This window comes from Gnatocerus cornutus, chromosome 1 (genome assembly GCF_029298725.1).
Source record: "Gnatocerus cornutus isolate USDA-ARS CGAHR chromosome 1, icGnaCorn1.1, whole genome shotgun sequence".
NCBI lineage: Eukaryota > Metazoa > Arthropoda > Insecta > Coleoptera > Tenebrionidae > Gnatocerus > Gnatocerus cornutus.
The window spans coordinates 28,524,576-28,549,762 of NC_142233.1; the positions used below are offsets into that span (position 1 = coordinate 28,524,576).

General features: G+C 32.9%; 7 protein-coding genes and 1 pseudogene across 7 annotated transcripts; all 8 read left to right on the forward strand.

Annotated features, from left to right (window-relative positions):
• Window positions 1-1,444: 1,444 nt before the first annotated feature.
• LOC148181301 (luciferin 4-monooxygenase-like) lies at window positions 1,445-3,459 on the forward strand. Its single transcript, XM_088043198.1, has 6 exons — window positions 1,445-1,656; window positions 1,720-2,252; window positions 2,299-2,616; window positions 2,664-3,018; window positions 3,068-3,233; window positions 3,282-3,459. Exons 1-6 carry the CDS (start codon window positions 1,531-1,533, stop codon window positions 3,410-3,412), a joined length of 1,629 nt encoding a protein of 542 aa, XP_087899324.1. The 5' UTR covers window positions 1,445-1,530; the 3' UTR covers window positions 3,413-3,459.
• A 93-nt stretch (window positions 3,460-3,552) lies between these two features.
• LOC148181302 (uncharacterized) lies at window positions 3,553-4,825 on the forward strand (annotated as a pseudogene).
• A 741-nt stretch (window positions 4,826-5,566) lies between these two features.
• LOC148181303 (uncharacterized) lies at window positions 5,567-8,772 on the forward strand. The gene is made up of 3 exons (XM_088041210.1): window positions 5,567-5,688; window positions 7,418-8,227; window positions 8,284-8,772. Exons 2-3 carry the CDS (start codon window positions 7,439-7,441, stop codon window positions 8,725-8,727), a joined length of 1,233 nt encoding a protein of 410 aa, XP_087897336.1. The 5' UTR covers window positions 5,567-5,688; window positions 7,418-7,438; the 3' UTR covers window positions 8,728-8,772.
• A 419-nt stretch (window positions 8,773-9,191) lies between these two features.
• On the forward strand, window positions 9,192-10,759 carry LOC148181304 (uncharacterized). Its single transcript, XM_088048991.1, has 3 exons — window positions 9,192-9,337; window positions 9,404-10,282; window positions 10,328-10,759. Exons 2-3 carry the CDS (start codon window positions 9,494-9,496, stop codon window positions 10,757-10,759), a joined length of 1,221 nt encoding a protein of 406 aa, XP_087905117.1. The 5' UTR covers window positions 9,192-9,337; window positions 9,404-9,493.
• Window positions 10,760-11,505: 746 nt separating this feature from the next.
• Window positions 11,506-13,152, forward strand: LOC148181305 (uncharacterized). The gene is made up of 2 exons (XM_088045024.1): window positions 11,506-12,321; window positions 12,375-13,152. Exons 1-2 carry the CDS (start codon window positions 11,566-11,568, stop codon window positions 12,804-12,806), a joined length of 1,188 nt encoding a protein of 395 aa, XP_087901150.1. The 5' UTR covers window positions 11,506-11,565; the 3' UTR covers window positions 12,807-13,152.
• A 1,853-nt stretch (window positions 13,153-15,005) lies between these two features.
• On the forward strand, window positions 15,006-16,948 carry LOC148181306 (uncharacterized). The gene is made up of 2 exons (XM_088049802.1): window positions 15,006-15,815; window positions 15,971-16,948. The coding sequence occupies exons 1-2, from the start codon at window positions 15,033-15,035 to the stop codon at window positions 16,412-16,414; spliced, it is 1,227 nt and encodes a 408-aa protein (XP_087905928.1). The 5' UTR covers window positions 15,006-15,032; the 3' UTR covers window positions 16,415-16,948.
• Window positions 16,949-19,732: 2,784 nt separating this feature from the next.
• On the forward strand, window positions 19,733-21,978 carry LOC148181307 (uncharacterized). Its single transcript, XM_088036459.1, has 3 exons — window positions 19,733-19,798; window positions 20,523-21,329; window positions 21,451-21,978. The coding sequence occupies exons 2-3, from the start codon at window positions 20,547-20,549 to the stop codon at window positions 21,892-21,894; spliced, it is 1,227 nt and encodes a 408-aa protein (XP_087892585.1). The 5' UTR covers window positions 19,733-19,798; window positions 20,523-20,546; the 3' UTR covers window positions 21,895-21,978.
• A 1,432-nt stretch (window positions 21,979-23,410) lies between these two features.
• LOC148181308 (uncharacterized) lies at window positions 23,411-24,837 on the forward strand. The gene is made up of 2 exons (XM_088041216.1): window positions 23,411-24,204; window positions 24,250-24,837. Exons 1-2 carry the CDS (start codon window positions 23,431-23,433, stop codon window positions 24,688-24,690), a joined length of 1,215 nt encoding a protein of 404 aa, XP_087897342.1. The 5' UTR covers window positions 23,411-23,430; the 3' UTR covers window positions 24,691-24,837.
• The last annotated feature ends 350 nt before the right edge of the window (window positions 24,838-25,187 follow it).

The following is a 25,187-nucleotide window of genomic DNA, read 5'->3' on the forward strand; positions in this document are numbered from 1 at the left end:
AAATAATTTTTGATATAAAATGATAGTGTTTACATGAATGTTGTCCATTGCTTCTTTTTATATCTTCTGCTACAATCCAAGAGTTGTAAAATTGCCAAAACCATGATAAATTTGTGATTTTGGAACAGGTCTTGGAGGAATTTTCGCAGTCTTAAAAATAAGAACCTGTTTTTTCTATTGCCTTAAAATTCAAGCAAACTAGAGCAAGTTTTCGTAGAGAAAAGTATGCTCATAATTTATTCGTCATGATGATGCTGATGATGATGATGGTGATGTATAAATTTCGACGTCCATAGCATTTCATGAGAAATTCAATAGTGTCATTAAATATGTCGTGAAACCACAAATAACTCCATTATCAGATTATCAATTGCCTATTAAAACTTCCAAATGTCACCAAATTGCAATTTGGCTATTTCAAGGGTACTCGTACTTCGAAATAAATGCATAAATTTTTGTATAAATTGATCTCTAATTTAATTCGGTTAAGTCACTTTTTTGTGGTAAAAATTTAAAGTATTTTGAAATTTCCTTAATACATATTATTACGAAACTTATTCAATCAAAACCACAGTTACAAACTTCAACAGGCTATTAAATATAGTACAGAATATAGTTGTTGATAGAATCGTTATTATCTGTATTATTTGTTGTCTTTTAAATTGTTTATTTTTGTATTATACAGATTGGCTGAGAACTCGTGACCCAAAGAAGAAGTGCCAACGACAATACAAAAGGCGAATTTAAAAGCAAAAGAATGAAAAAGTGAGAGCCCGAAAAAGAAAATGTCGGTGCAATAAAGAGCTATTTTAATTTCCTAGGCAACAATATTGTATGTTAGTCTGACAAATGGATAATAGTGTTTTTTGTGTTCATATCTTATTATAAGAAACCTTTTGCAATACCCATGATCATTTTCTGTTCAGCTATCAAAATTGGCTACCGTATTTTCGTTTTACCTTGATGAGCTTTAAAATAAATTCTTTTTAAAATTTTCGTAATATTATTTGTTTGTGCCTGTTTGCTCAGGGCCACGAGTTTTGGGCGTCCCTGTATAATTTAAAAATAGTTTTTAAACTGGAACATAAAAAATAACAAACATACACAAATCAAAACAATAGATTTTTCCAACTTATCTAATTACAAAACTCATTTAAATGTGGTTTTGATTTCTTTATTAGGTGAATACGACTGAATTTATCAATCTTCCACTATCTGTTATGAAAAACTATCTCAAAAATTATAATTTTCTTCGAGAAATAAACAGGTAGATACAAACTAAAACTTGTAAAGTACCTATAAAGAAAAGTAGTACAGTAATGTGATCTTAAAAAAAAACGAAAAATATTTTCTATTTACTTAACAAATAAAAACAAATAAACTTGTTATCAGCAAGATGTTTTCAAATACGTTTACTTATCCTCAGTGTATCCCCACTTAACAGAAAGGTCAACATAAAGTCTCCTTCAAACTGTAGATGTCTGCTGTTAGTGTCATGCGTTGAACGCAGTTTGTGCTACATTTTTCACAATGGTGGTCGAAGACAACACTCATGTTATTAAAGGGATGCCACCTTTACGTCCCCTTCCCGATGGGTCAGTAGGAAAACTTATCTATGACCGATTAAGAGACAATTGTACTGATAATGAAGCACTGGTATGTAAATTTTCATCTAACAAGCAAGGACGTTACCTACAATTAACATTTTATTTATTTCAGGTTGACGCCCAAAGCGGGCAATCCATCTCCTACAAAGAAATTCTCTCAAGAACGTGTTCCTTGGCCGAAAGCCTGAGAAAATTTGGTTACAACGAAACCACAGTCGTTACAATTTGCAGTGAAAATTCTGTTGAATTTTTCATACCAGTGATAGCGGCTTTGTTCCTTGGAGCTCCGGTTGCTCCTCTTAACCACAATTACACCAAATCTGAAATGATACATGCCCTAAAAATATCCAAGCCCCAACTAGTATTCTGTTCCAAACAAGTTTATTCGAAGTTTTTGGACTTAAAACGGCGGCTGAATTTTATTAAAAACATTTTGATAATTAATAGTCCAAATGTTGAAAATAATTCACTAATATCGTTCGTTAATAAATCTGTGGGATCTGAACCGTTGTACACATTTCGTTTTCCTGAACTCAATTTGGATAATCAGATGGCTTTTATTATGTATTCTTCTGGTACCACAGGACTACCAAAAGGTGTGATGATAACTCAAAGAAATGTGCTAATTCGATTCATGCATGCTGAGTAAGTAAAGCAGAGAGAATATATCGAAATAATTGTACAATTTTAGCGACCATCGGCTAACGCCACAAGATGAAGGACGATCCACTTTGGGTTTTCTCCCATTTTTCCACGCTTATGGTCTCTTTGTGGGTCTTAGCGCCATTTACACACAAGTCAAAATTGTAGTGATCAAACGCTTCGAAGAAAAACTGTTTTTGAGTTCCATCGAAAAATACAAAATAACCGGTCTGACTCTTGTACCTCCACTGGCCGTACTTTTGGCTAAAAGCCCTTTAGTTAGTTCCTACGATTTATCTAGTGTTAAGGGCGTGGGTTGTGGAGCAGCTCCTTTGAGCAAAGAGACAGAAGAGCTGTTAAAAAAGAGGTAAGAACACAATTTTCAACACAAACGTGTTACAATAATTTGTGAAGATTGAAGGTACCGAGCATTCGCCAGGGTTATGGTTTAAGCGAAACCACTTTATCGGTGACTGGAATTCCTCTTGATGCCGAAAAAAATGGTTCAGCTGGTAAACCAGTTCCATACGTTTTGTGTAAAATTCGAGATCCAGAAACCGGAAAGTCTCTAGGGCCAAATCAGGTTGGAGAAATCTGTGTAAAAGGACCAACCGTCATGAAGGGGTACTACGGAGATGAACAAGCAACCAAAAACACGTTTACATCGGATGGTTGGTTGTTGACTGGAGATTTAGGCTATTATGATAACGATGAGTACTTCTTTATTGTTGGGAGATTAAAAGAGTTAATCAAATACAAAGGATTTCAAGTGAGTGTTTGGAAACAAGACGAGCTTTATAGTCTTTAATTTAACAAAGGTGGCGCCGGCAGAATTAGAAGCCATTCTTCTCACAAATCCGAAGATCAAAGATGCTGCAGTTGTAGGCGTTCCGGATGAAGAAGCTGGAGAACTACCATTGGCGTTTATTGTCTGTCAACCAAAAGCAAAAATTTCTGAGAAAGAGGTTCAGGAATTTTTAGCCAGTTAGTAGCATATCAAAGTTTGCCGAATAATGGCAATTTCTTTTCCAGACAAAGTGTCGCCTCATAAAAGACTTCGAGGAGGAGTCATCTTTATTAAGGAAATTCCAAAAAATCCAAGTGGGAAGATATTACGAAGGAAACTACAAGACTTGCTAAAAACGTATAAAGCTAAGTTGTAAAAAAAACTTACATTGTTTTTTGAGTAAAATAAAACGACGTGAATTTATTGTTCATTTTATCAGTTATCAATTCTATTCAATTAACAACATCACATGAGAGAGCACACAATTTATCGAGAAGATCGAGAGATACCTGACAGTTCATCCGCAAATCCAATCAGGTAAAGTCGATCAAAATAGAGATTGATGATGGAGGCGCTACAAAATCACCCTGAGCTAATCGCCTTTGTGAAAACTGTCATCAAAGAACAAGGAATGCAACAAAGTACCATCGTCGATGTGAAAACGAACGAAAAAGGTGCAGGCCACTTGGGCCAAATATTTATGGTCTCTCTGAAAGATAATTCCAGTGACAAAACGCTAAATGGGCTCATTAAAAGTGCCTTCACAGACGAGAAAATTAGAAACTACGTAAAACTGAGATCATGTTTTTTAAACGAAATTTATTTCTGCACAGAAGTGGAAGTGAACTAATCAACTTCTTCCCAAAGTGCTATAAAACAAATGATGAAAATCTTAAAGAAGTTTTGTGTCTGGAAAATTTGAAGAAGCTAAATTTTGAAGGATACGATAAGAGGAAAATTTTAGACGATGAACACGTTGAGTTCATTTTTCAAACGTACGGGCGTTTTCATGCTTACAGTTTCGCGTTTAAAGATCAAGCGTCTGAAAAATATTCAAGAATTGTTGGGAAAATTCGCAATGTCTATAATAACTCATTATAGACATTGCGAATTTTCCCAACAATTCTTGAATATATTATTGACAATCCGGAGGGGGATTTTAAGGTGTGCTTAAAATCATTCAATATTTTGTGTGAGAAAATGCTTACACACGGCAAAGACGACGAGGTAATAAGCTAATATCAAAAGTATTGTGGCGACGGGATTGTGGAAGCTTTTCGAAAAGCTGTGACGGAAATCGATGAATATTCTACCATCTTGCATGTAGACTATTGGAGCAACAAACATGTTGTTTAAATACGAGGTTTGTTTATTTTAATTTATTATTGAAGTTGTTAACATTTTTTGCAGACAAAAGGTGGCAATAAAAAACTTGTCGACATGCGTCTTTTAGATATGCAACTTGGAAAAGTAGGAAGCCCTGCATGTAATTTAGCCTATTGTTTCTATTCAGGAGCTAATAAAACTTTATTTGACAACTTGGATAAGTATCTGCAGATTTACTACAAAAGCTTCGCCACATGTTTAAGATTTTTGGGGAGCGATCCCGAGATGGTTTTCCCTTATCATATACTAAAACAGCATTGGAAGAAGTAGGACGCAGCTGTTGAAATGATCATAAGTTTTGTAATTATAAAAGCTAGGTGTTCTGACCAAGACGATTATAAGGATTTGACGGATGGAATCGTCGACGAAATAGACGAAAATGATATTGCAAACATGAAATTTGACGAAGAAAAATTTAATATTAGAATAAAAGAACTGCTTTATCACTTATCAGGTATTGATGTGTTATAGAGGTTTGTAACATTAAAACATACCAACTTTTAACACGTAATTTTTTTTCAAAATAATGTTTACTTATCAAACTGAAAGTAAGTTTCCATATGATGTATTTAATTGGAACTAAAATGATAAGATCCGAACCTGAAATTTCAAATGCACTTTTTTTTCCTAGATAAGAATTTTCAATGTTTAACTGAGTTACTTAAAGTTGCACAATGTGGGACCAAAATTTAAGGTAAGACAGCATTGGCGCGGCGTCAATTTTTAGAAGTGTTTATTGGCAAATCTTATCAATTTATCAGTCGCACAAAATTGCTTTTGATTTATTAACTTTCGCAAAGTTAATTATAGTACTTGAAAAGATAGCAAACTTTTATTGTTCCAATGTAGAGCTTAAGTAACTGCCACATTAATGATTTTTAATTTTAATGAGAGTCTAAAATTAAAACATATTTGGTAAGTACTTGATATAACATCCGTTATAACTGCTCTGAAATTCAATAGATACATGATAAAATATTTACCTAAAACCCTTTCAAATTCAAAATATGTAATTGCATGAAGAGCTCGTCATTAACCTTCAATATTGGAACTAGATATGGAGGTATTATCAGTACTTTATGGCTTCTATCCAGTTAAAATTCTACATATACTTTATGGCGGTTATAATTTTTTTAACCTTTCAATGTTCCACTACACAATTTTAACGATGGATGTGCTCGAAAATCGTCCTGAACTATCGCATTTGTGAACAGTGTTGCTAAGGATCAAGATCAAGACAAGTTCATTGACAAAAACCTAAATCTGGTAATTAAAAGTGCTTTTTCTGACGAAAAAATTCGAACATCTGTTTCAATTAGTAAAAGTTTTTTAAACGAAATTTACTTTTACACCCAAATCTAGTCTGAACTCCGAAAAATACAGGGTGTCCGAGAACTCATGACCCAGAGAGCAAGGAAGAGTGCCGGCAGCAATACAGACGGTAAATTTTAAAACAAAAATTGCCTAAGTTTAATAGTAATCGAGAAAGGATAAAAAATTAACAACCAATCCCGGAAGCTTATTCTAGAGATGGAGTAAAATTTTCTAGGCAACGAGAGTGTACTATTCACCTGACCAATGGACGATAGTATGTGTGTATAGTTACCGATCTTCAAATTCTGTTCAGCTTCCGGAGTGGCTACCGCTTTTTTGTCTTAATTATTTTTTGACCTAGAACATTTTTGTTTCGAAATTTTGGTTCAGAATTGTTGCCTTTATAAGCCTTTTTTCTCGAGGTCACGAGTTCTGAGACACCCTGTAGAGTGTCTCTGTGAGTATGGAATTCACACACTGAATTTTTTTCCAAATGTTATAAAGTAAATTCGGAAATCCAAAAAGAGACGCTATGTCTAGGTTCTCGATGAGAAAAGGTTGTTGGACGATGAACATTTAAGTTTAATTTTTCAAACCTATAGACGTTTTCACGCCAACATGTTTGTTTTCAAAGAGAAAAAACTAGAGGAATATGGTCAAGCTACAGACAAAATATCTATTCAACATGTATGAAGAATTTGTGATCAATCCAAATGGAGGTTTCAAACCGTACTTGAAGTCATTCAGTGTTTTAGTTAAAAAATACCCTCTCCTGGTGACAATAACGAGATTATCAGGAAATATCAAAAATATTTTGAGAATAGGATAGTTGACGAACTCCAAAAAGCTATGATGGAAGTAGATGAATACTCAATACTCTCATGATAATAAAGTAACCCAGAAGGTATAAGGCTATATTGCACTAATAAAAATTTTGACCGTCAATTATCATCTCTTTTGTACCCTTATCGGCAAGCGTGTGTCCCAACAATAAATCATGGTTTGCCTGAACTAACCAGAACCGGCTTAAAATATTTTAGGAATCATAAAATTTGGATTTATCTGCGGTGCTTAATTTACCATTTATTACATTCTTTAAGAAAAACAATAGAAATGTGGGTAATCTAGAATTAATAATAATCTCTTTGTCCAAGTTTGATGCACATGTTTCCATAATTTTCAAATATTATTAAGCCGGGACTCGTCGAAGTGACCAAAGTAAGGGCTGCGGTACAACCAGATGGTTTACAACTCTGGGATGTTTTCTATTGTAGACAAGTTAACTTTTACACAATGGGATAATTTTACTGCTGCTATATAGCCTTATACCTTCTGGGTTACTTTACAACTCGTACCTGAAGAAATTTTTTTGTTCCAACAATATGATGACCTTGTTATGATAATATTAATTAATTCCTAAGGACTGCTCTAAAAATCTGTAGTTAACAAAGCATGAAGTATTTTGACTAAAAATGTATTTAACTAAAAGCATTTTCCATTATCTGGTTTCCAATTCAAACTATTTGCATAAAGATCCCAATAAGCTCGTCATTATCTTTCGATTCTTGAACTTGATATTGAGAAATTATCAGTACTTTTATCATCTCTTATCACAAGGATAATTCTTTTAAGATAAGTTTTAACGTATTATTTATGACAATCATAACATTTTTAACCTCAGTGTTTCACTACACTTTTAACCATGGATGTGCTCGCAAGTCGCCCTGAAGTAATCGCATTTGTGAACAGTGTTGCAGAAGAACAAGGCCTCCAGAAATATGACATTACTGATGTAAAAACTAACGAAAAGGGCGAAGGATATTTAGGACAAATCTTCATGGTCACATTGAAAGACAAGACCAGCGACAAAAATTTAAATCTGGTAATTAAAAGTGCATTTTCGGACGAGAAAATTCGAAGATCTGTACCAATTCGAAAAAGTTTTTTAAACGAAATCTATTTTTACACCCAAGTCGAGCGTGAATTCCGAAAAATTGAAACAGATCATGGAATTTCACACACTGATTTTTTTCCGAAATGTTATAAAGTGACTTCGGAAATCCAAAAAGAAACATTGTGTTTGGACAATCTGAAAGAGTTAAAATTTGAGATTTTCGATAAGAAAAAGTTGTTGGACGATGAACATATAAGTTTAATTTTTCAAATATATGGACGTTTTCACGCCTACATGTTTGCTTTTAAAGACCAAAAAGCAGAGGAATATGGTCAGACAGTTGGCAAAATGTACAACATTTATGAAGAATTTGTTAACAATCCAAGTGGAGGTTTCAATACGTACTTGAAGTCATTCAATGTTTTAGTTGAAAAATATCTTACTCCTGGTGACGATGACGAGATAATCAGCAAATATAAAAAATATCTTGGTGATGGTATAGTTAACAAATTCCACAAATCCGTGACGGAACTAGATGAATACTCAACGTTATTACATGGAGACTGTTGGAGCAACAACATGTTATTTAAATACGAGGTTTGTTTATTTTTCGACATAGTAATTGACTGATAATTACACAATTTTTTTTGCAGACAAAGAATGGCAATAAAAAACCTATCGACATGCGTCTAATAGACATGCAGCTCGTGAAAGTTGGAAGCCCTGCTTGTGATTTGGGATATTGTTTCTACTCAGGAGCTTCTAAAGCTTTATTCGACAATTTGGACAAGTACTTGAAGATTTATTACGAAAGCTTTTCAACCCTTTTGAAGAACCTAGGAAGTGACCCTGACAAAGTTTTCCCTTTTCATGTTCTACAGGCACATTGGAAAAAATATGCTCCATTTGTATTGACTATGAGCCTAATGATTTTAAAAATAAAGTGCACTAACGCCGAAGATCTGCTAGATCTAACTGACAACAGGGAAGATAACTATGACGAACATAGTATTGCCAACATGAAGTTTAATGAAGATGAGTACAAGAAACGGGTAAAAGAACTTCTGTGCCATTTGTCAGAAATAGATGCTTTGTGAAACAATGTGTAAAAAAATTATTAAATCAATTAAACATTAAAGACACCTTCTATTTATTTGAAAATCGTAGCTTCTGAATTCTGTTATGCAAAAACTTCAAAGTAACATTCTATCATATACAATTTATTTACCAGTTGCTCCGACACAGCCTCTGTTTTTATAATCTATCCAGCTCTAATGGAGCCGTAGAGTGGAAAATTTTACAAAGTTGTTACTCTTATTAGCGTTAAAGTGATAATAATTATTCTGATTGCATTTTTTACTTCTGATTTGACCATATCGTTATTAAAAGCGACTAAACAAAGCATGAAACATCAAACTTGTGTTAATTGTTCAGACTCCGCGTGATATACGACGCCACTGACACATCCAAAAGCAGCGAACTGCTGAATTGTGCGCCTGCGCATGTGAAATTTGTTGGTGCACATCACTTTGTGTTATTAGATTTAATTTGGTCAGGCAATACAACTTCTTGTCGCTGATCTTATGATATCAATTATATTGTAAAAATGCTTTAACATATTTTACAGAATATTACTAATCACGGTCCTCGAATCGAAGTTTGTTGTGTCATCGTATCTGGAGAAGATAAAAGTTTTGTTGTCTAAACGTGAGTTGCTCTTTTTAATCAATTTATCATGTAACTTTTGATAATCGCTTAATCTATCCTTTTTAGATAAAATAGATAAGATTTTACGTGTCCTTGGCATCACATTTCACACTTATTCATTCTCTTTATCTTTATCACTCAGTATATTTTTCAATAATGGAAGTGCTTGAAAATCGTCCTGAAATAATCACCTTTGTGAAAAGTGTTGGTGAAGACCAAGGACTACAACAATGTGCCATAACTGATGTAAAAACTAACAAAAAGGGAGAAGGACTTTTGAGCCAAATATTTATGATCACACTTACCGATCATTTAAGTGATAAAAAATTACAGCTGGTGATAAAAAGCGCATTCACGGACGAAACAATTCGCAGCGCAATATCAATAAGAGAATGCTTCTTAAACGAAATCTACTTTTACACGAAAATCGAACCAGAATTTCGACGAATTGAAACGGATCATGGAATTTCACACACCGAATTTTTTCCCAAATGCTATAAAGTGAATGTCGAAAATGGCAACGAAATTCTATGTCTCGAAAACTTAAAAGAATCAAATTTTAAAGCGTTTGACAGAATGAGAATCTTAGACGATCAACATATCAGTTTAATTTTTCGAACATACGCTCGTTTTCATGCCTACATGTTTACTTTCAAAGATCAGCAACCGGAGGATTATGCTCGAATTTCTGACAAAATCTATAACATGTATGACGAATTCTTAGTTAACCCCTCTGGGGTTTTTACAAGGGTCTTGAAGTCATTTCATGTTTTAATTGAAAAATCTCTTACTCCCGGTGAAGATGATGAAGTGATAAATAAATATAAGAAATATCTTGGTGAAGGTATCATTGAAGAGTTCCGGAAAACTGTGACGGAGCTCGATGACTACACCACCATTTTACACGGCGACTGTTGGAGCAACAACATGTTATTTAAATACGAGGTTTGTTCATTTTCTTTGAATCATTAATGTTAAATATTGTTTTAGGAAAATAACGGCGGTAAGAAGCTTGTGGACATGCGCCTGTTGGACATGCAATTGGTTAAAGTGGGAAGTCCAGCTTGCGATTTGGCGTATTGTTTATACTCCGCAGCTTCCAAAAATCAATTTGCAAAATTGGACAGCTACTTGAAGATTTATTACGACAGCTTTTCTACAGTTTTGAAAGACCTAGGGAGTGATCCTGAAACGGTTTTCCCATTTAATGTTTTGAAGGAACATTGGAAAAAGTACGCTGCTTTTGCACTGGTTATGAGTCTACTTGAATTAAAAGGGAAGTTTACTCACACTGAAGATCAGGAAGATCTGAGTGATGAAAATTTTCACAAAAAGGATCGTCTTAGGAAATTTAATGAAGATGGGTTTAAGATTAGAGTAAAAGAGCTTTTGTATCATTTGTCTGACATAGATGCTTTGTGAGAATTGATAGAAAAATTTTCACTAAAAAATAAACAATAATTATATTTGCAATTCATTTTTAGCACTCAAATTTCTGTTTTTATTTTCTTTGATTCTATTATTAAATCTGACAACTTAATAGCCTGTAAAACTCCAAGAATGGGCTCCTAAGGTACCAATTAAACTGGTTCTTAGACACGATGGTGATTTTAAATTAATATTCTTAGAATGCCATATACACAATTCAAAAGTTTCTAGAACTTGTGCAATGGTTTTCCTACCAGATTTTTAGAAAAAAAAAGCGTGGGTACAAAAGGTACTGCTACAAAGTTCTCGTACATTCCATAATTTGTCATTTGTTAAGAATTTTGTTTGCTTTTGCAAGTGGGTACTGTGCTCCAAATGAATTAATTTTTTAATTATAGAGTAGCGTTGTTTGTTTGCACAATTATGCAAAATCTTGACTTTGTGTCAACCTTCAATGAAAATTTTTAATATATAAACCATAATTACAATGAAAAAAGGACCTTTTCCCCTCAAGCAACAAAAATTTTAAATTCCGCACTTTCTAAGAAACAATTTTCCTCAATTTTTCTAAACTATTAGTCACATAACATTATGCATACACCTGAGCCCCAATTAGGCTTTTCTGTTCATTAATTTGCATTATGAATATTGTTAGCGGAAAATAGTAATTATAAGTATATTATAGATATACATATAGATGCATACGTCATCTCTCCATTTCGGGGCTATAAATATAAATACAAACATTTCTCAAAGCATTCATTGTGGTTATTATCAGCAGTGCGTGAAATCTGGTAAACATGGAAGAAATAAAATCACGTGCGGAAATTCTTTCGTTAATAAAATCTGTGTCCGAAGAAAACTGTATCACCAACTACATAATTAGTGATGCTAAGACTACTCAAAGAGGTGGAGGATATTTTGAAGACATCTTCACGCTTACCATCACAGACGAACAATGCGATAACCAACTTAATATAGTGATTAAGACAGCTGCAACTGGAGAAAAAGTACCACTGCAAAACGAAATCGGTTTTTACATGGACGTAAAACCTTCTTTTGAAAACCTAGAGCGAAAACACGGGATACAGAGTCTAGAATTTGCACCAAAGTGTTTGAAAGTATCGTTTGAAGATGAAGCACAAATTCTGATTTTGGAACAATTAAAGTGCTTTCACGCTTATAACAGAAAATTATCATTAGACGACGATCATTTGAGCTTGATTTTTAAAAATTACGGTCGGATTCATGGGTACTCCTTCGTACTGCGAGAGCAAAATCTGGAAGAATATGCCCATGTCACGAACGGAATTTACAACGTTTTTCAAGACTTTGCCAAAAACGAAAAGTTTCTTGCGTTCTCTACACAGATCATTGAAATGGTACAGTGTGATTTGATCCCGGGGCAAGACGACGAAATCATTCAAAAACTTGGAAAGTATGCCGGCAAAGTGGAGTTAAGAAAAATGTTCGAAGATGTTGTGACGGAAAATGTGGATTTTTCAGCAATTTTGCACGGGGACTCTTGGAGCAACAACATCTTGCTTAAATATGAGGTTGAGTATAATACGATTAAAATAATAATAATAATTTAATGTGCATTTTCCAGGGGATGAAACCCATAGATCTGCGTGTGGTAAACTGGGAACTCATGAAAGTTGGCAGCCCTGTCTGCGATTTATCTTACTGTCTTTATTCCGGAGCACCGAAAGATATCTTTGATAATTTGGGAGACTATCTAAGAGTGTACTATGACAGCTTTTCGTCTTGTGTGAGACAGCTTGGTGGTGATCCCAAGAAACTGTTTCCATTTTCAGCCCTCAAAGAGCACTGGCAGAAGTATGCGAAATTTGGTTTCATTATGTCTCTACCTATCATTAAAACGAATTTTACTGAAAATGGAGATGTGATCGATTTTAAAGATGTGATTTCAATGGAAGAAGGTACCGGCGCCGTTGCTTGCCAAGGATTTAATAAAGAAGGTTTTGGAAGGAGAATGAGAGATTTACTGCATCACTTGGTGCAAATAGACGCTTTGTAGGAGACAAATATTTACAACAGGTTTAAATTTAAGAAAATTTGACTTATAAAGTTATTTTTCTATCAATCATCTTTAAAGTACCATGTAATTTAACCTTTGAGGTTATTTTAATTGGCACTTGAGTGTCATTTACAAATTTTTCTGCCTACATAGGAACTAGAACTAAGTACATAACTGACTAATAAAAATAAATTTGTTGAAATTGTTACAAGTAGGTATTTATATACTTCTGCCAGTATAATTGCTTCGTGAAAATTCGTGAAAACTGTTACATCTGACATTTATAAATTTCGCTACGCCGTCATGCTTCGAATTGATTTCGCGGTGAAAAATATAAGTTAACACACGGGACTGTAAATAACTATTAAAATGACTTTTTTTATCTCTGCAAAGTTATACATAGTTTTAATTTATTTACGGTTACATTTACATATTATTGTAAAATAATTTGTCAGTTGACAAATGTTCAAAATCATGAATGTAGAAAAGCAAAGTTTTATTTCATATATAAATATTTGTGTTTGAACTAATGACAATGATATTCTAAATATAGAAGAAAAGACGTAATTTTTCCAAGTTCTCATTAACTTGTGGACTTGGTTTCTAAAAAAATCCCTAAATTATAACTTTAACAATTTATAAGTATAAATATGCAACAATTTATTATTGATGTATACAATCTTGCGCAACAATTTGTAAAAACCCATTTAAGGTGTAAAATTGCGCAAGTTGCCTTGGCCACTATCAGGAAACCTAACAAGTTCTCAGGTTCTCAGCACCCAAACTCAAATTATGTACACAAAAACAAAACCTAAATAAGAAGATCTTAATTGTTATAGTTTAATAAACTCGCTCAATAAAAAAAGAATCCATTTTTCGTAAATACTTCAATAAAAATAAAAAGCACTAAAAAACCCTGAAATACCCTAGTGTAAAAATGGAAAGCTTATATAATGTACAAAAAAATTTATTGGATCAAATCTAGATGTTGACAAAAATTATAAAAATACAATTTATTCCCAAACACCAAATTTCATCAAAAAATGCTGACGCACGTTTCGATACCAATGCTACAATCATCAGAGCGATGATTAAACAGTTTAATACGTGATAGCAAAAAATACAAGAAAATCTATAATTAGCACCCTAAACCCTTCATATTTATCATATTTATATTTGAGAGAGAATTTTGTTGCAGACCAGTGTTATAGTTCCGGAAACAAAAAGGTTCTCCCGTAATGATAAAAGACCGCTCTTAAATGATTAAAATACTGAAGTAAATAACCACAGTAAAATACAGTAGTAACTTGCCAGAGTAAAGTGCATAAAATGTGTCTAATAGATACAAATCCAACGTTTTATGCACTATTATTACAAGCTCAAATTATTCAAAATTAAAAAAGTGCCTCTCGTGATATCAATAAAACGTTTTTTTTTGTAACAGTGAAATAAACTAACTTTATCCAAAATGCACTAAGCAAGTAGTACTTTATTCACTCATTTTAGACAAATAAAGTACTCTTTTACTCTCTAAACACTTTAAAGAAAATTATGCCACATGTCCATGACAACAATGCAAGCATGGCTTTCTAAACGCTAAAAATTTATCACCGCTGTCACTTCTGTTCTTTTAATGCCTTAATTGCAACCATAAGAGCCTTTGGATAAAATCTAGTATTACATTCGAGGGTAAGGACAAATTATTCACTTCAAAAATCTTATTCTCTCGATGTACGATCTCGAGAATAACTGATTTTTGTCGTGAATAATTTGCGTCCTTACACTCTACAATACAGGGTGATTTTAAAATAGTACCGGAAAAAAAATCCATTACAGCTCTTTGTAAATGAAGGAAGTTGGCAACGTTTCGTTTTTTAAATTGCTGTCTCAGTTTAAAAAAAATAAATAATTTACCAGTGAAAAAAATGTTAGTTAAAACAGTTCATAAGTGTGGGAAAAAGTCAATTTTCAAGTTAATTTTGGATAAAAAATTTAACAAAATAAAACTGACAAATTATAGTAGGTGTCTACAGATTGTCTTCATTTTCACCCAGTAACCTACATTTATATCGTGCGTCATGCCCACTATTATGAATGGTATTTGAACGATGTAACCACATTACTGTAATCACACTGATATTATGTGCTCTCTCTCCACGTGTTTCGTTTCATTCATCCGGCTATAAATAAGTGCGAGTTTGAATATTGCGCATAAGTGCGTTAAACATGGAAGCATTAAAAGCCCGTCCTGAGCTCCTCTCGTTAATACAAAGTGTTTCCGAAGAGAATGGAATTAACAATTGCGTAATAAGTGATGTGAGAACGAACCAAAAAGGTGAAGGATACCTTGGCCAGATTTTCATGGTCACTGTCAAGGACAAAAACGGAAAGCAACTAGATCTGGTAGTGAAAGCCGCTTTTATTGACGAAAAAGTCAGAGATATAGTCCCCATCCGAATGTCCTTTCAAAATGAAATTAATTTTTATATCAACGTCCTACCTGCGTTTATGAAACTGGAAAAAGAACATGGAATTACCGAAAGTACCAGATTTGTGCCCAAATGTTTGAAAGTCTCGTTGGAAGAAGAGAGAGAAATGTTAATCTTAGAGAATTTAAAAGAAGATGGATTTGAGATTTTCGACAAAAAATTGATTTTGGACGAAGACCATGTAAAACTGATTTTTCAAAATTACGGAAGAGTTCATGGTTATTCATACGTACTGCGTGATCAAAAACCGGAGGAATATGCCCGGATCACAAAGGGACTCTACAATGTTTATGAAGAGTTTACCACAAAAGAGTATTTCCCAAGTCATTTAGCGGATCTAAGTAAAACAATTTGTGGGTATTTTATTCCAGGAGAAGACGATGCGATTATAGACAAATTCGACAAATACACTGGCAAAAGTATTTCGGACATTTTCATCGATTCCGTCACGACAAATTTAGATTACCCGGCGATTTTGCACGGAGATTGCTGGAGCAACAACATGTTGTTTAAATACGAAGTATGTAATTCTTAAATAATTATCTATAATACAATGATCAAACAGTAATTAAAAGTCACTCAGTAACTTTGGCTGTTATCCTTGACACATTGTACCTATTATGCAATATTTATTTTCAGATGACGTACATCCGAGATTAATTATTATTTTTGTAGAATTCCCCTCACGGAAGGAGACCAATGGACATGCGTTTAATAGACTGGCAGCTCATCAAGGTTGGCAGCCCCGTGTGCGATCTCTCCTACTGTCTATACTCCGGAGCATCGAAGAAAATTTTCGACAATTTGAACGAATACTTGCAGATTTATTACGACAGTTTTTCAAAACACGTAAAATTGTTGGGAAGTGATCCCGAAAAATTATTCCCGTTCTCAGCTCTGAAAGAACACTGGAGAAAATATTCCCGATTCGGGATGATTATGTCTCTTTCAATCTTAAGAATGAAGTTGACCGATCAAGAAGATATTGTTGATCTTACGGATGGCATCAATATTGAAGACTTTCCTGACGTTATTGCGAAGCAAAGGTTTGATGAAGACGGGTACAGGAGGAGAATCAAAGACCTTCTTCATCATATGGCAGAAGTGGATGCATTGTAATTGTTTTTACCTTATCGGGGCTGGTAAACAAGAAATAGGATGAGTCAGTATTGGATGTTTAGAGGGAATGTTGTTAATAGTGCAAACTGTGATTTGATGTGATTGATAAAATTATCACGGATGTTTGGTAAAATGTACAGTAAAATTTTGTAAACTTTAACGTGTAAGTTATTCTAGATTTTTATTATTATTGTTGTTGTCTTGTTAATCTGATGAGTTGTAAATTTAGTAATTAAGGTCAAAAAAATTATGAATGTCTTTAATCCTGTTATCCTGTAGATTTGTGGATCACCACAATCTCACTCATTTCAAATAATGAAAATCCGTTCTAGAGGAGCTCGTCATGATGCGTCTATTCTACTTTTCGATTTTAATCAATTCTAATTAATCCAAATGTTCTAATGAAGTACTGTAATTCCATTTTTTTCCGAATATTCTGTAGGTATCTCAAAAACCAAAAACAAAATCTCTAAAATAAATATTTTATTAAAGTTGTAGCAAAAAATTCCATATGAAATTAAATAATGAAAACAATGCTTTTTATTACTGCTCATAATTCATTTTTAATGTGCTCATAAACTTTTAATCTGTGCAAGATTGGAATGCCCTTTTCTCAACCAAATGCTGCCATATTTTTAGATTAAATGGTCCCCAATCATTACACTAGTCAACAAATTTTGGAGAAAAATGTACTGTACTTTAAATATCGAGAGTCAAGAACTGTAGTTTTTATTTTTCTGTTACGAGAATTTTGTGTCGGTTTTCTCCATACCTACCAACCAATGCATTGTTCAATTTATTTTGTTTTGCAAGTTTTTTTCATCACCATCGAATGAAATTCTTTATTCTGCCTGATTTAATTAGTTTTGTACGTACATCCAGTCAATGAGTGAAAAGTTACGATCGAGCTAGTTATTTGGGTGCGGTTTTAGTCACTCATCCTCAGTTGGCTTTAAAATTTCAAGTCATGTCTTTTATTAAAGAAACAGTGTTTTGTTTCTGTCAAATAATTTGACGTTCTCAAATTTTAATGATCGATTTTGAGAACGCTGTCATATTTGATTCACATTACAAAAAGTTCTCTTATGAAAAACTAATCACAACACGGACTTTTGCTTTCAATTGTTTAAATTCAAGACAGTTTTCATCTTATAATCTCAAAATTGGGCAGCCATCAAAGTGGCAATTAAAGACACGCTGTGGAATTCCAAAGGTAACTGAGGATGAGTTTTTATTTGATCTCTCGATACCTACTTAGGTAAAAACAATGTGAGCCAATGAATGAATTCTTTTTTGGGTTTTAATGTGATTTCAATTATTTCACTATGAAAAATAGATGGACTCTAAATAAAATTTTCTAAAATTTGTCTCTTTTGTCTAGTCAAGTTTGTATTTATGTAATTGGGCACGATTAATAAACATGTTAAAAGTATTAATTAATTACTAATATAATATTTATCAAATTTTGGCTCTTCATTATACAAACACATATCTACAAATTTTAAATTTGTACAATACCTACAGGGTGTTCAAAAAATGGCGGACCAACTATTCACTACGTGAATCTTCACATAGTATCCAGTAGCTAAATTAATTTTTTTCAATTATTGAGTGCTTCGTGGGAAATCTACAGCCACTTAAAGGGGCGCTAATTATGGCACAAATTTTTCGTTATAATGAACTCAAGGTTTACAAAATTCTACTAGAGTTCATGTTTTGGGTGACATTTACATACTTACAGTTTTTAAATGCCTTAAATGTTGATACAAAACGTTATTTTGTACTTTTAAAATTAAGTTCAACTGCGCAAAATTAATCTGGCAACATTTCATTTCAAGAATTCAGTAATTAATTGTTGCCTAGTGGCTGACAATGACCATTTTTTTTTAGAAAAGTCAAAAATTTTTTGGGTGTCACAAACTACAGGAGTTTATTTCTCTAATGATGTATAATTTTGCTGAATATACCGACATGTGAAGGAAACAGTCGAGAACAAATTGTGACTTTTACTGGTCAGGTGTTATCAAAGCTAATTGCAACCCATGGTAACCAATTACATGATTTATTAATAATTGTAACTACCAAAGTGTTACTGCGGTCACAAAATTATACTCCTGATAATTACCGAAAGAACTGAACAGTGTTGCCGTTTTTCGCAATATTTAAAGTTATTTTGCTCCCGTACCAAGCTTCAAATAAAAATTTAAACAGCATTTCCAATTCACAGTGTCTTAGAGTTTGATGTTCTTATGAGTTGGTCCGCTATTTTTTGAACACCCTGAATATAAAATTTTAGTTACTGGTTCTCATTATTCATTCTCAATACTCATTATTCCATCATTCGTAATAAAAAAATAAACAGTCTGTCTGCTTTATCATAGATGGAAATATTTTGACACAATACCTTGAAACCTAATAAATCGAACACTTTCTTTTATTGCTGAATATTTAAAAAATATTACAAAACAACACTGACACTTATTCTTATTATAGAGTTTTTTTATACCTAATAGCCTACATTTATATTTTGCGTCATATCTGCCATGACTAAAGAATTTGTCTCTAATTGATTTATTCATTCCAGTTCAGTTGTGATTTTATCCATTTACTCTTTTCTACATACTTTCTTTCTTTTGTCTTTTTTTCTGCTTCTTTCATTTTCTTTTTCGGTTCTTGTTATTGTTATTTACACTGCTCGTTTTATTTCTTAAGTTGCTTTATTTTCTATTCGTCTTTCTATTGCTACCATAATCTCTCTTACAATATCTATTGTCCGTATTTTATCTTTACTTTGTCATATTTAAGTTTCTAGCTTTGATATGCTTTTATCCCATTTACCAAGAGTCAAAAAAAATAATTACATCGCAGAATTGATTTCAATATGACTGGAAAAAAAGAGATAAATCTCTTTAAGAAAATAATGTAACTCGCTGTAAATTTTGATCAATCCTTCCGGTGTACTAAAACTGTAAAGTTAATTTTCCATTGTAATAATTGAAAACTAGATTTTAATTACTTTACTTGACCTAATTCTGATTACTGATGTAATCTTTCATTACGAATCACAATACGTTAATTATTCTTATCCTATTAATTGTCATTATTTGTGCAAACCCGCTATGTGTAGTAAATATATTATTTACTATTTATTATTGGAGCGGTATTATTGATATTAAATTTTATCAAGGAATGACGGTACAAAATTCCAAATGACTAAACTGTTTTCTAAAATTTCTGATAATGATAAAGAATAGATATTTTAATTATATAAAGATCCGGCGATGACAAAATTTGTTAGTATTTATCAAATCATGCCTGCGTGGTTGTTATGATTTGACTTTTCATTTCACACTAGTGTGAAGTTTGTGTAAATAGTCATCGAAGGTTTTGTATAAATTTATTTATCGAAACATGAACATTAAGATGTATCTAATACGTTTCTATGCTTACATGTAAAGTACTTCATAATAGAGATGATAGAAATAATTCATAATAACATAGTTACTGTTTCATAATAGCATAGTTACCGTTTCATAATAGCATAGTGGTCCCTAATCCATAATATTCAATGTATTTTCGAAAATTAAAGCAACTCCGAAGACCGAAATCTGAAGATTTTCATTTATTTATATTAATTGTAACATAAAATATCTTGGGAAATGCTTTTCTTGCTGTTTCAACGCGTTCAAAAATTAAGTCAAAAATTGGAAATTTGCAGAACTGTTGGGTGGTAGCATTACCTCATTCGTGCATGTTTCGATAAAGCTTTGTATTTACTACGGATATTAACTAATTCATAAAAAACTCGGACGTTAACAAGTAACGTCCTCGTTCATTATGAATTACTTAATATCCTTCTCAAATAAATAGCTATTATTGAAAACTCCCAAATCTTTTAAATTTCGCAATTTTTTATATTATTTTCCAAAATTGATGTATCATCTCCAAAATTTTATCTCAAATCATTTAGCAACGAAGCACATTAGATTAGACTTCAATTCCATACTATTATACTGCACCACGTGACCACTTAGCAATTTAATTTTCATTAGATAAGCTATAAATAAGAAGCTTCCCATTCACAGTCATTTAAAATAAAACCGTGCAGTTAGCAGTTTTTCTCCTTCAAAAAATGGAAGCATTGAAAGCTCGCCCCGCAATAAAGGCACTGGTCAAAACCGTAGCTGAAAACCAAGGAATTCGAAACCATGTAATTACTGAAGTGAAGACCAACCAAAAAGGCGAAGGATATTTGGGTGAAATTTTTATGGTAACGGTGACGGATGAGAAAACCAAAAAACAGGTGGATATGGTGATAAAAGCGGCGTTTATTGACCAAAAAGTCCGAGAAAACGTTCCCATTAGAATGAGTTTCCAAAACGAAATTTACTTTTACATGGACGTCCTTCCAGTTTACTGTAATTTTGAGAAAGAACGTGGAGTGAAAAGTGTTGAGTATGTACCAAAATGTTTACATGTTTCTGTAAAAGAAGAGGAAGAAATGTTGGCTCTGGAGAATTTAAGAGTGGCAGGGTTTGAGATTTTTGACAAGACATTGATTTTGGATGACGATCACGTAAAACTAATTTTTAAGACTTACGGAAGGGTGCATGGCTACTCGTTCGCTTTACGTGACCAAAAACCTGAAGAATACAAGAAGATCACGAAAAACTTCCACAACGTTTACAAGGAGTTCATGAAAGCTGGTTTCTTCGCAAAACATTTAATTGAGATCAGTAAGCTAGTAGAAAACACATTAATACCAGGAGAAGACGACGAAATCATCAAAAAGTATAAAAAGTACGCAGATGAAAACAGTGTTAAAATCTACACCGATCTAATAACCGAAGAAGTAGATTGCCCGGCCATTTTGCATGGAGACTGTTGGAGCAACAACATGATGTTTAAATACGAAGTGAGTTGTAAAAACTGCGCACATAAATTATCACAACATCCTTTCATTTGAACGACCTTCACTCACTTTACTGTTGCATAACCGCGAATTACTGTAATTGACGTGGCCAAATATTTTGTAGGACACTGCTGACGGTAGGAAGCCCAAGGACATGCGTTTAATTGACTGGCAGCTGATGAAAGAGGGTAGTCCCGTTTGTGACCTTTCGTACTTTTTGTACTCTGGAGCTTCGAAAAAAGTCTTCGATAACTTAAACGAATATTTACTAATTTACTACGACAGTTTTTCATCCTTTGTGAAGGAATTAGGTAGCGATCCTGAGAAACTCTTTCCTTTCTCAAAGCTGAAGGAGCATTGGAAGAAGTACTCAAAATTTGGAATGATTATGTCGTTTGCAATTTTAAAGATGAAACTTACTAATAAAGAGGATCTTGTGGATTTAACGGATGGATTTGATATGGATGAGTTTGTTGATGTTTTAGCAAACGTCGGCTTTAATGAGGAGGATTACAACAAAAGAATACGTGGACTGTTGTGGCATATGTCTGAGATAGGCGCGTTGTAAGATTGGTTTGTCAAATTCTATTTTTTTTGTGTATTCAGTATTTAATTGTTGACAGTTTAAACAATAATAAATTTTAAAATTATAGTTTTTCTTTCTATTTTTTACAACCATTTCTGTTTCTTCCGCCATCTCTCTAAATTAATAAAAAATACTTAATTGTTTACTCTTCTAAGTCAATAAAAATAGTCTTTAGTTCTGTTCGAAATAATAAATCAAAAAGTTAAGAAAGAAAAAAGAAAAATAAAAAGAAAGAAAGAAAGGCAGAAAGGAAGAGAGACATAAAGAAGCATTGAAAGAAAGAAAAATGAGCAGAATAAAAAACAGAAAAAAAAAGAAAAGAAAAAAATGGTAAGCAAACTGGCTTGTTTTTTTCTTTTTTTTCTACCTAATACAGACTGCAAAAATTTTACTCTTTTGAGTCAATAAAAATAAATATTCTTTTGTTTTTTTTAAATAACAAATCAAAAAGCTAAGAAAGAAAGAATGAAAGAAGAAAAGGCAGAAAGAAAGGCAGAAGGAGGATCGAAAAAAAAATAGACAGAATGAAAAACAGAAAAAGAAAGGGAAAAAAAAAGATAAGCAAACTGCCTGTTTTTTTTTCTACAGCTGGTAGGTATTTCATAAAACCTCTTTTTTTCTAATTTTTGATGGCACGCTTTTATACACATCTCTCTAATTCAAAGAAGAAATGAATACTGCAAAAGCCCTGTTTGAAGTAATAAATTAAAAAGTAATAAAGAGGGCAATAATAGAAAAAGTAAAAAAATAGAAAAAAGAAAAAAAAAAGAAAAACGATTTGCAAACTAACTCACTATTATTCTTTTATTCTACTTGGTCCTTGTTTATTTTTCTTTTTTTTTCTGCAAGTGGTACGTATTATAAGTTTTTTTCAATTTTTGATGGCACGATTTCTTACAAGCATCTATCGAAAAAAACGACGCGTAAAGAAGCCTTAAAATTTGACATTGGTTGGTCGCGCTGACTATCCACGTTAAAACTGACTTTGCAAATTATGTAATAAATAATTAACCTGAAACTGTCGCAGATGGAATAGATGGTTACTAACAGGATCCAAATTCCAAATGACATTACAATTAAATTTTAAACTGTTTACACTGAATTCCTCAAGGTAAATAAATTTTAACTCGGCAATTAATACATGCTCATGTGATCCAACATTTTTTCTTACGTTTATCGTTATTATCAACCGCAATGACCACAATGACGCTGTAATTTTTCAATTGATAACACTTGGTACATCCAACAATACGCGGCAGTGTTTAAATAATTAACAAGAGCCGCATCATTAAAACTCTCATTGAATACATGCCCCAATGTATAATTTCTAACTCAACTATCCAAAAAAACTTAGTATTTAGGTTAATTACAGATCTAGCTCGCACATGTGCTTATTTGTTTTTCCACAACAATACAACCATTTTAATTGCAGGAAGATGAAGGACAGTAAAATTCTTTTAAGAATCAATTTTCTTCTTTTGATTCAGTCGCGATTTCAATTTGTGGTGAAAAACAATCATGACGACTGCAACAGTTGATGATCTCCATTCATGGATTGAAAAAATGATGACTTCGTTGAGTATCAACGACTACAAATTGGATGTCAGTGGCAATACTGTCAAAGGCGATGGTTATTTAGGAGAAGTGACTTTCCTCAAAGTTAAAACAGCGAAAAAAGACTACGAATTGGTTGTAAAATCAGCGAAGAAGAGTGATCAGCTGAGAAAACAAACGCCTGTGAAAGAAGCGTATGATAGAGAAACTTTATTTTATAGCAAGATTTTCCCGGCTTTTGAAGAATTCCAGAAGGAAAGATGTGTGAAAAAACCGTTCACTAATGTCCCGAAGTGTTACAGTTTTTCCACTGAGCTAACCAAAGAAGCTGTAATCCTACAAAATTTGAAAACGCAAGGTTTTGATTTGCACGATCGACAGAAAGCGATGAATCTTCAACACATTCTTATGGTATTCCAGAATTATGGGAGATACCACGCTTTGTCGATTGCGTTCCGACACAAAAAGCCAGACATTTTCAAGAATCTTACAAAGGGTATGACGGATCTCTTCGGGCGGTTTATCACCCAAATGAATATGATGGATACTTTCTACAAGGAGTTCGAGAACTTGAAGAAACTCCTGATGAAGGATAAACAAACAGCTGCGCTCAAAAAATATGAAGGTTTTGAAAAAAACTTTGAAAAAATCTTGGTTAATTTCACTGATGGAAGTTCCAATTTGTCATGCCTCATCCATGGTGATTGCTGGAACAACAACTTCATGTTTAAATACGAGGTAAGTCTTTTCACTTATTTATTGGTGCGTTGACTGAGATTTTAGGGAAATGATAAAGCCAATCCGGCCGAGATGTGCTTTTTGGACTTCCAACTCGTGCGAGTTGCATCTCCAATCATAGATCTGTCTTATTTTTTTTACTGTTGTGGTGATAAATATGCTTTGAAGAACTTCGACTTTGTCCTGCAAGCATACCATTCCAGTTTGATCGAGTTTTTAAAAGAACTTGGATGTGATCCCAACATTGCATTTTCTTATCAGGAATTAATAGAACACTGGAAGGAACAAGGAAAATATGGATTAATTTTGTGTTTGTTTTTATTAAAAATTGCTTTGTGTGATTCGAGTGAAGCCCCGGATTTGATGGAAAGCGCGGAAAGCGCCGATGGTTTTAAAGATTCTCTTGAGATTAAAATGGGAAATCAGAGTCTTTATGATGAAAGAATTAAATGTATTTATTTACATTTCGCAGAAAAGTTTCTGTAGCTAGATCAATTGATGACTATTTATTTTATTTTAATAGACAAATATATGGGAATAGTTGTGTATTTCCTGATTTGAATAGGCTTTTAAAAGTGTCTGTATAGAAAAATTATACTGATAAATAAATTGTAATTAAATTTATGAACTGTAGTGACTGTTGTTATTGCAAGTCTTTAATCGGTCATTTCTATAGACCGAAAACGCTGCTTCCCATGATAATTTTGAAAACTTATCTCATGTTCAAAATTTTTTTAATGCGTTTTTATGTGCTATTTTCCATATAACTCAAAAATTCTTAAATCGATTTTTTTATTGTATGCATCATTAAAAAGACTTAGGGGTCGATTTCAAGTGCGACTTGCGTTACTGCAAATCCCATTTGCAACATAGCAACGCCAATCACATTGCTCATACCTTGGCAACGGTTGCAAATTTGCGTTAACGCAGTGACTTGAAATCGACCCGTGAGATGTTTATTTTTTGACGCAATACTTAAAAAA

Coding starts and splice junctions, on each gene's coding strand:
- LOC148181308 (XM_088041216.1), top strand. CDS start 23,431: ATGACGACTGCAACAGTTGATGATCTCCATTCATGGATTGAAAAAATG. Junction 24,205..24,249: donor ACTTCATGTTTAAATACGAG/GTAAGTCTTTTC, acceptor CTGAGATTTTAG/GGAAATGATAAAGCCAATCC.
- LOC148181304 (XM_088048991.1), top strand. CDS start 9,494: ATGGAAGTGCTTGAAAATCGTCCTGAAATAATCACCTTTGTGAAAAGT. Junction 10,283..10,327: donor ACATGTTATTTAAATACGAG/GTTTGTTCATTT, acceptor ATATTGTTTTAG/GAAAATAACGGCGGTAAGAA.
- LOC148181307 (XM_088036459.1), top strand. CDS start 20,547: ATGGAAGCATTGAAAGCTCGCCCCGCAATAAAGGCACTGGTCAAAACC. Junction 21,330..21,450: donor ACATGATGTTTAAATACGAA/GTGAGTTGTAAA, acceptor AATATTTTGTAG/GACACTGCTGACGGTAGGAA.
- LOC148181303 (XM_088041210.1), top strand. CDS start 7,439: ATGGATGTGCTCGCAAGTCGCCCTGAAGTAATCGCATTTGTGAACAGT. Junction 8,228..8,283: donor ACATGTTATTTAAATACGAG/GTTTGTTTATTT, acceptor TTTTTTTTGCAG/ACAAAGAATGGCAATAAAAA.
- LOC148181305 (XM_088045024.1), top strand. CDS start 11,566: ATGGAAGAAATAAAATCACGTGCGGAAATTCTTTCGTTAATAAAATCT. Junction 12,322..12,374: donor ACATCTTGCTTAAATATGAG/GTTGAGTATAAT, acceptor TGCATTTTCCAG/GGGATGAAACCCATAGATCT.
- LOC148181301 (XM_088043198.1), top strand. CDS start 1,531: ATGGTGGTCGAAGACAACACTCATGTTATTAAAGGGATGCCACCTTTA. Junction 2,253..2,298: donor ATTCGATTCATGCATGCTGA/GTAAGTAAAGCA, acceptor GTACAATTTTAG/CGACCATCGGCTAACGCCAC. Junction 3,234..3,281: donor GGTTCAGGAATTTTTAGCCA/GTTAGTAGCATA, acceptor TTTCTTTTCCAG/ACAAAGTGTCGCCTCATAAA.
- LOC148181306 (XM_088049802.1), top strand. CDS start 15,033: ATGGAAGCATTAAAAGCCCGTCCTGAGCTCCTCTCGTTAATACAAAGT. Junction 15,816..15,970: donor ACATGTTGTTTAAATACGAA/GTATGTAATTCT, acceptor TTATTTTTGTAG/AATTCCCCTCACGGAAGGAG.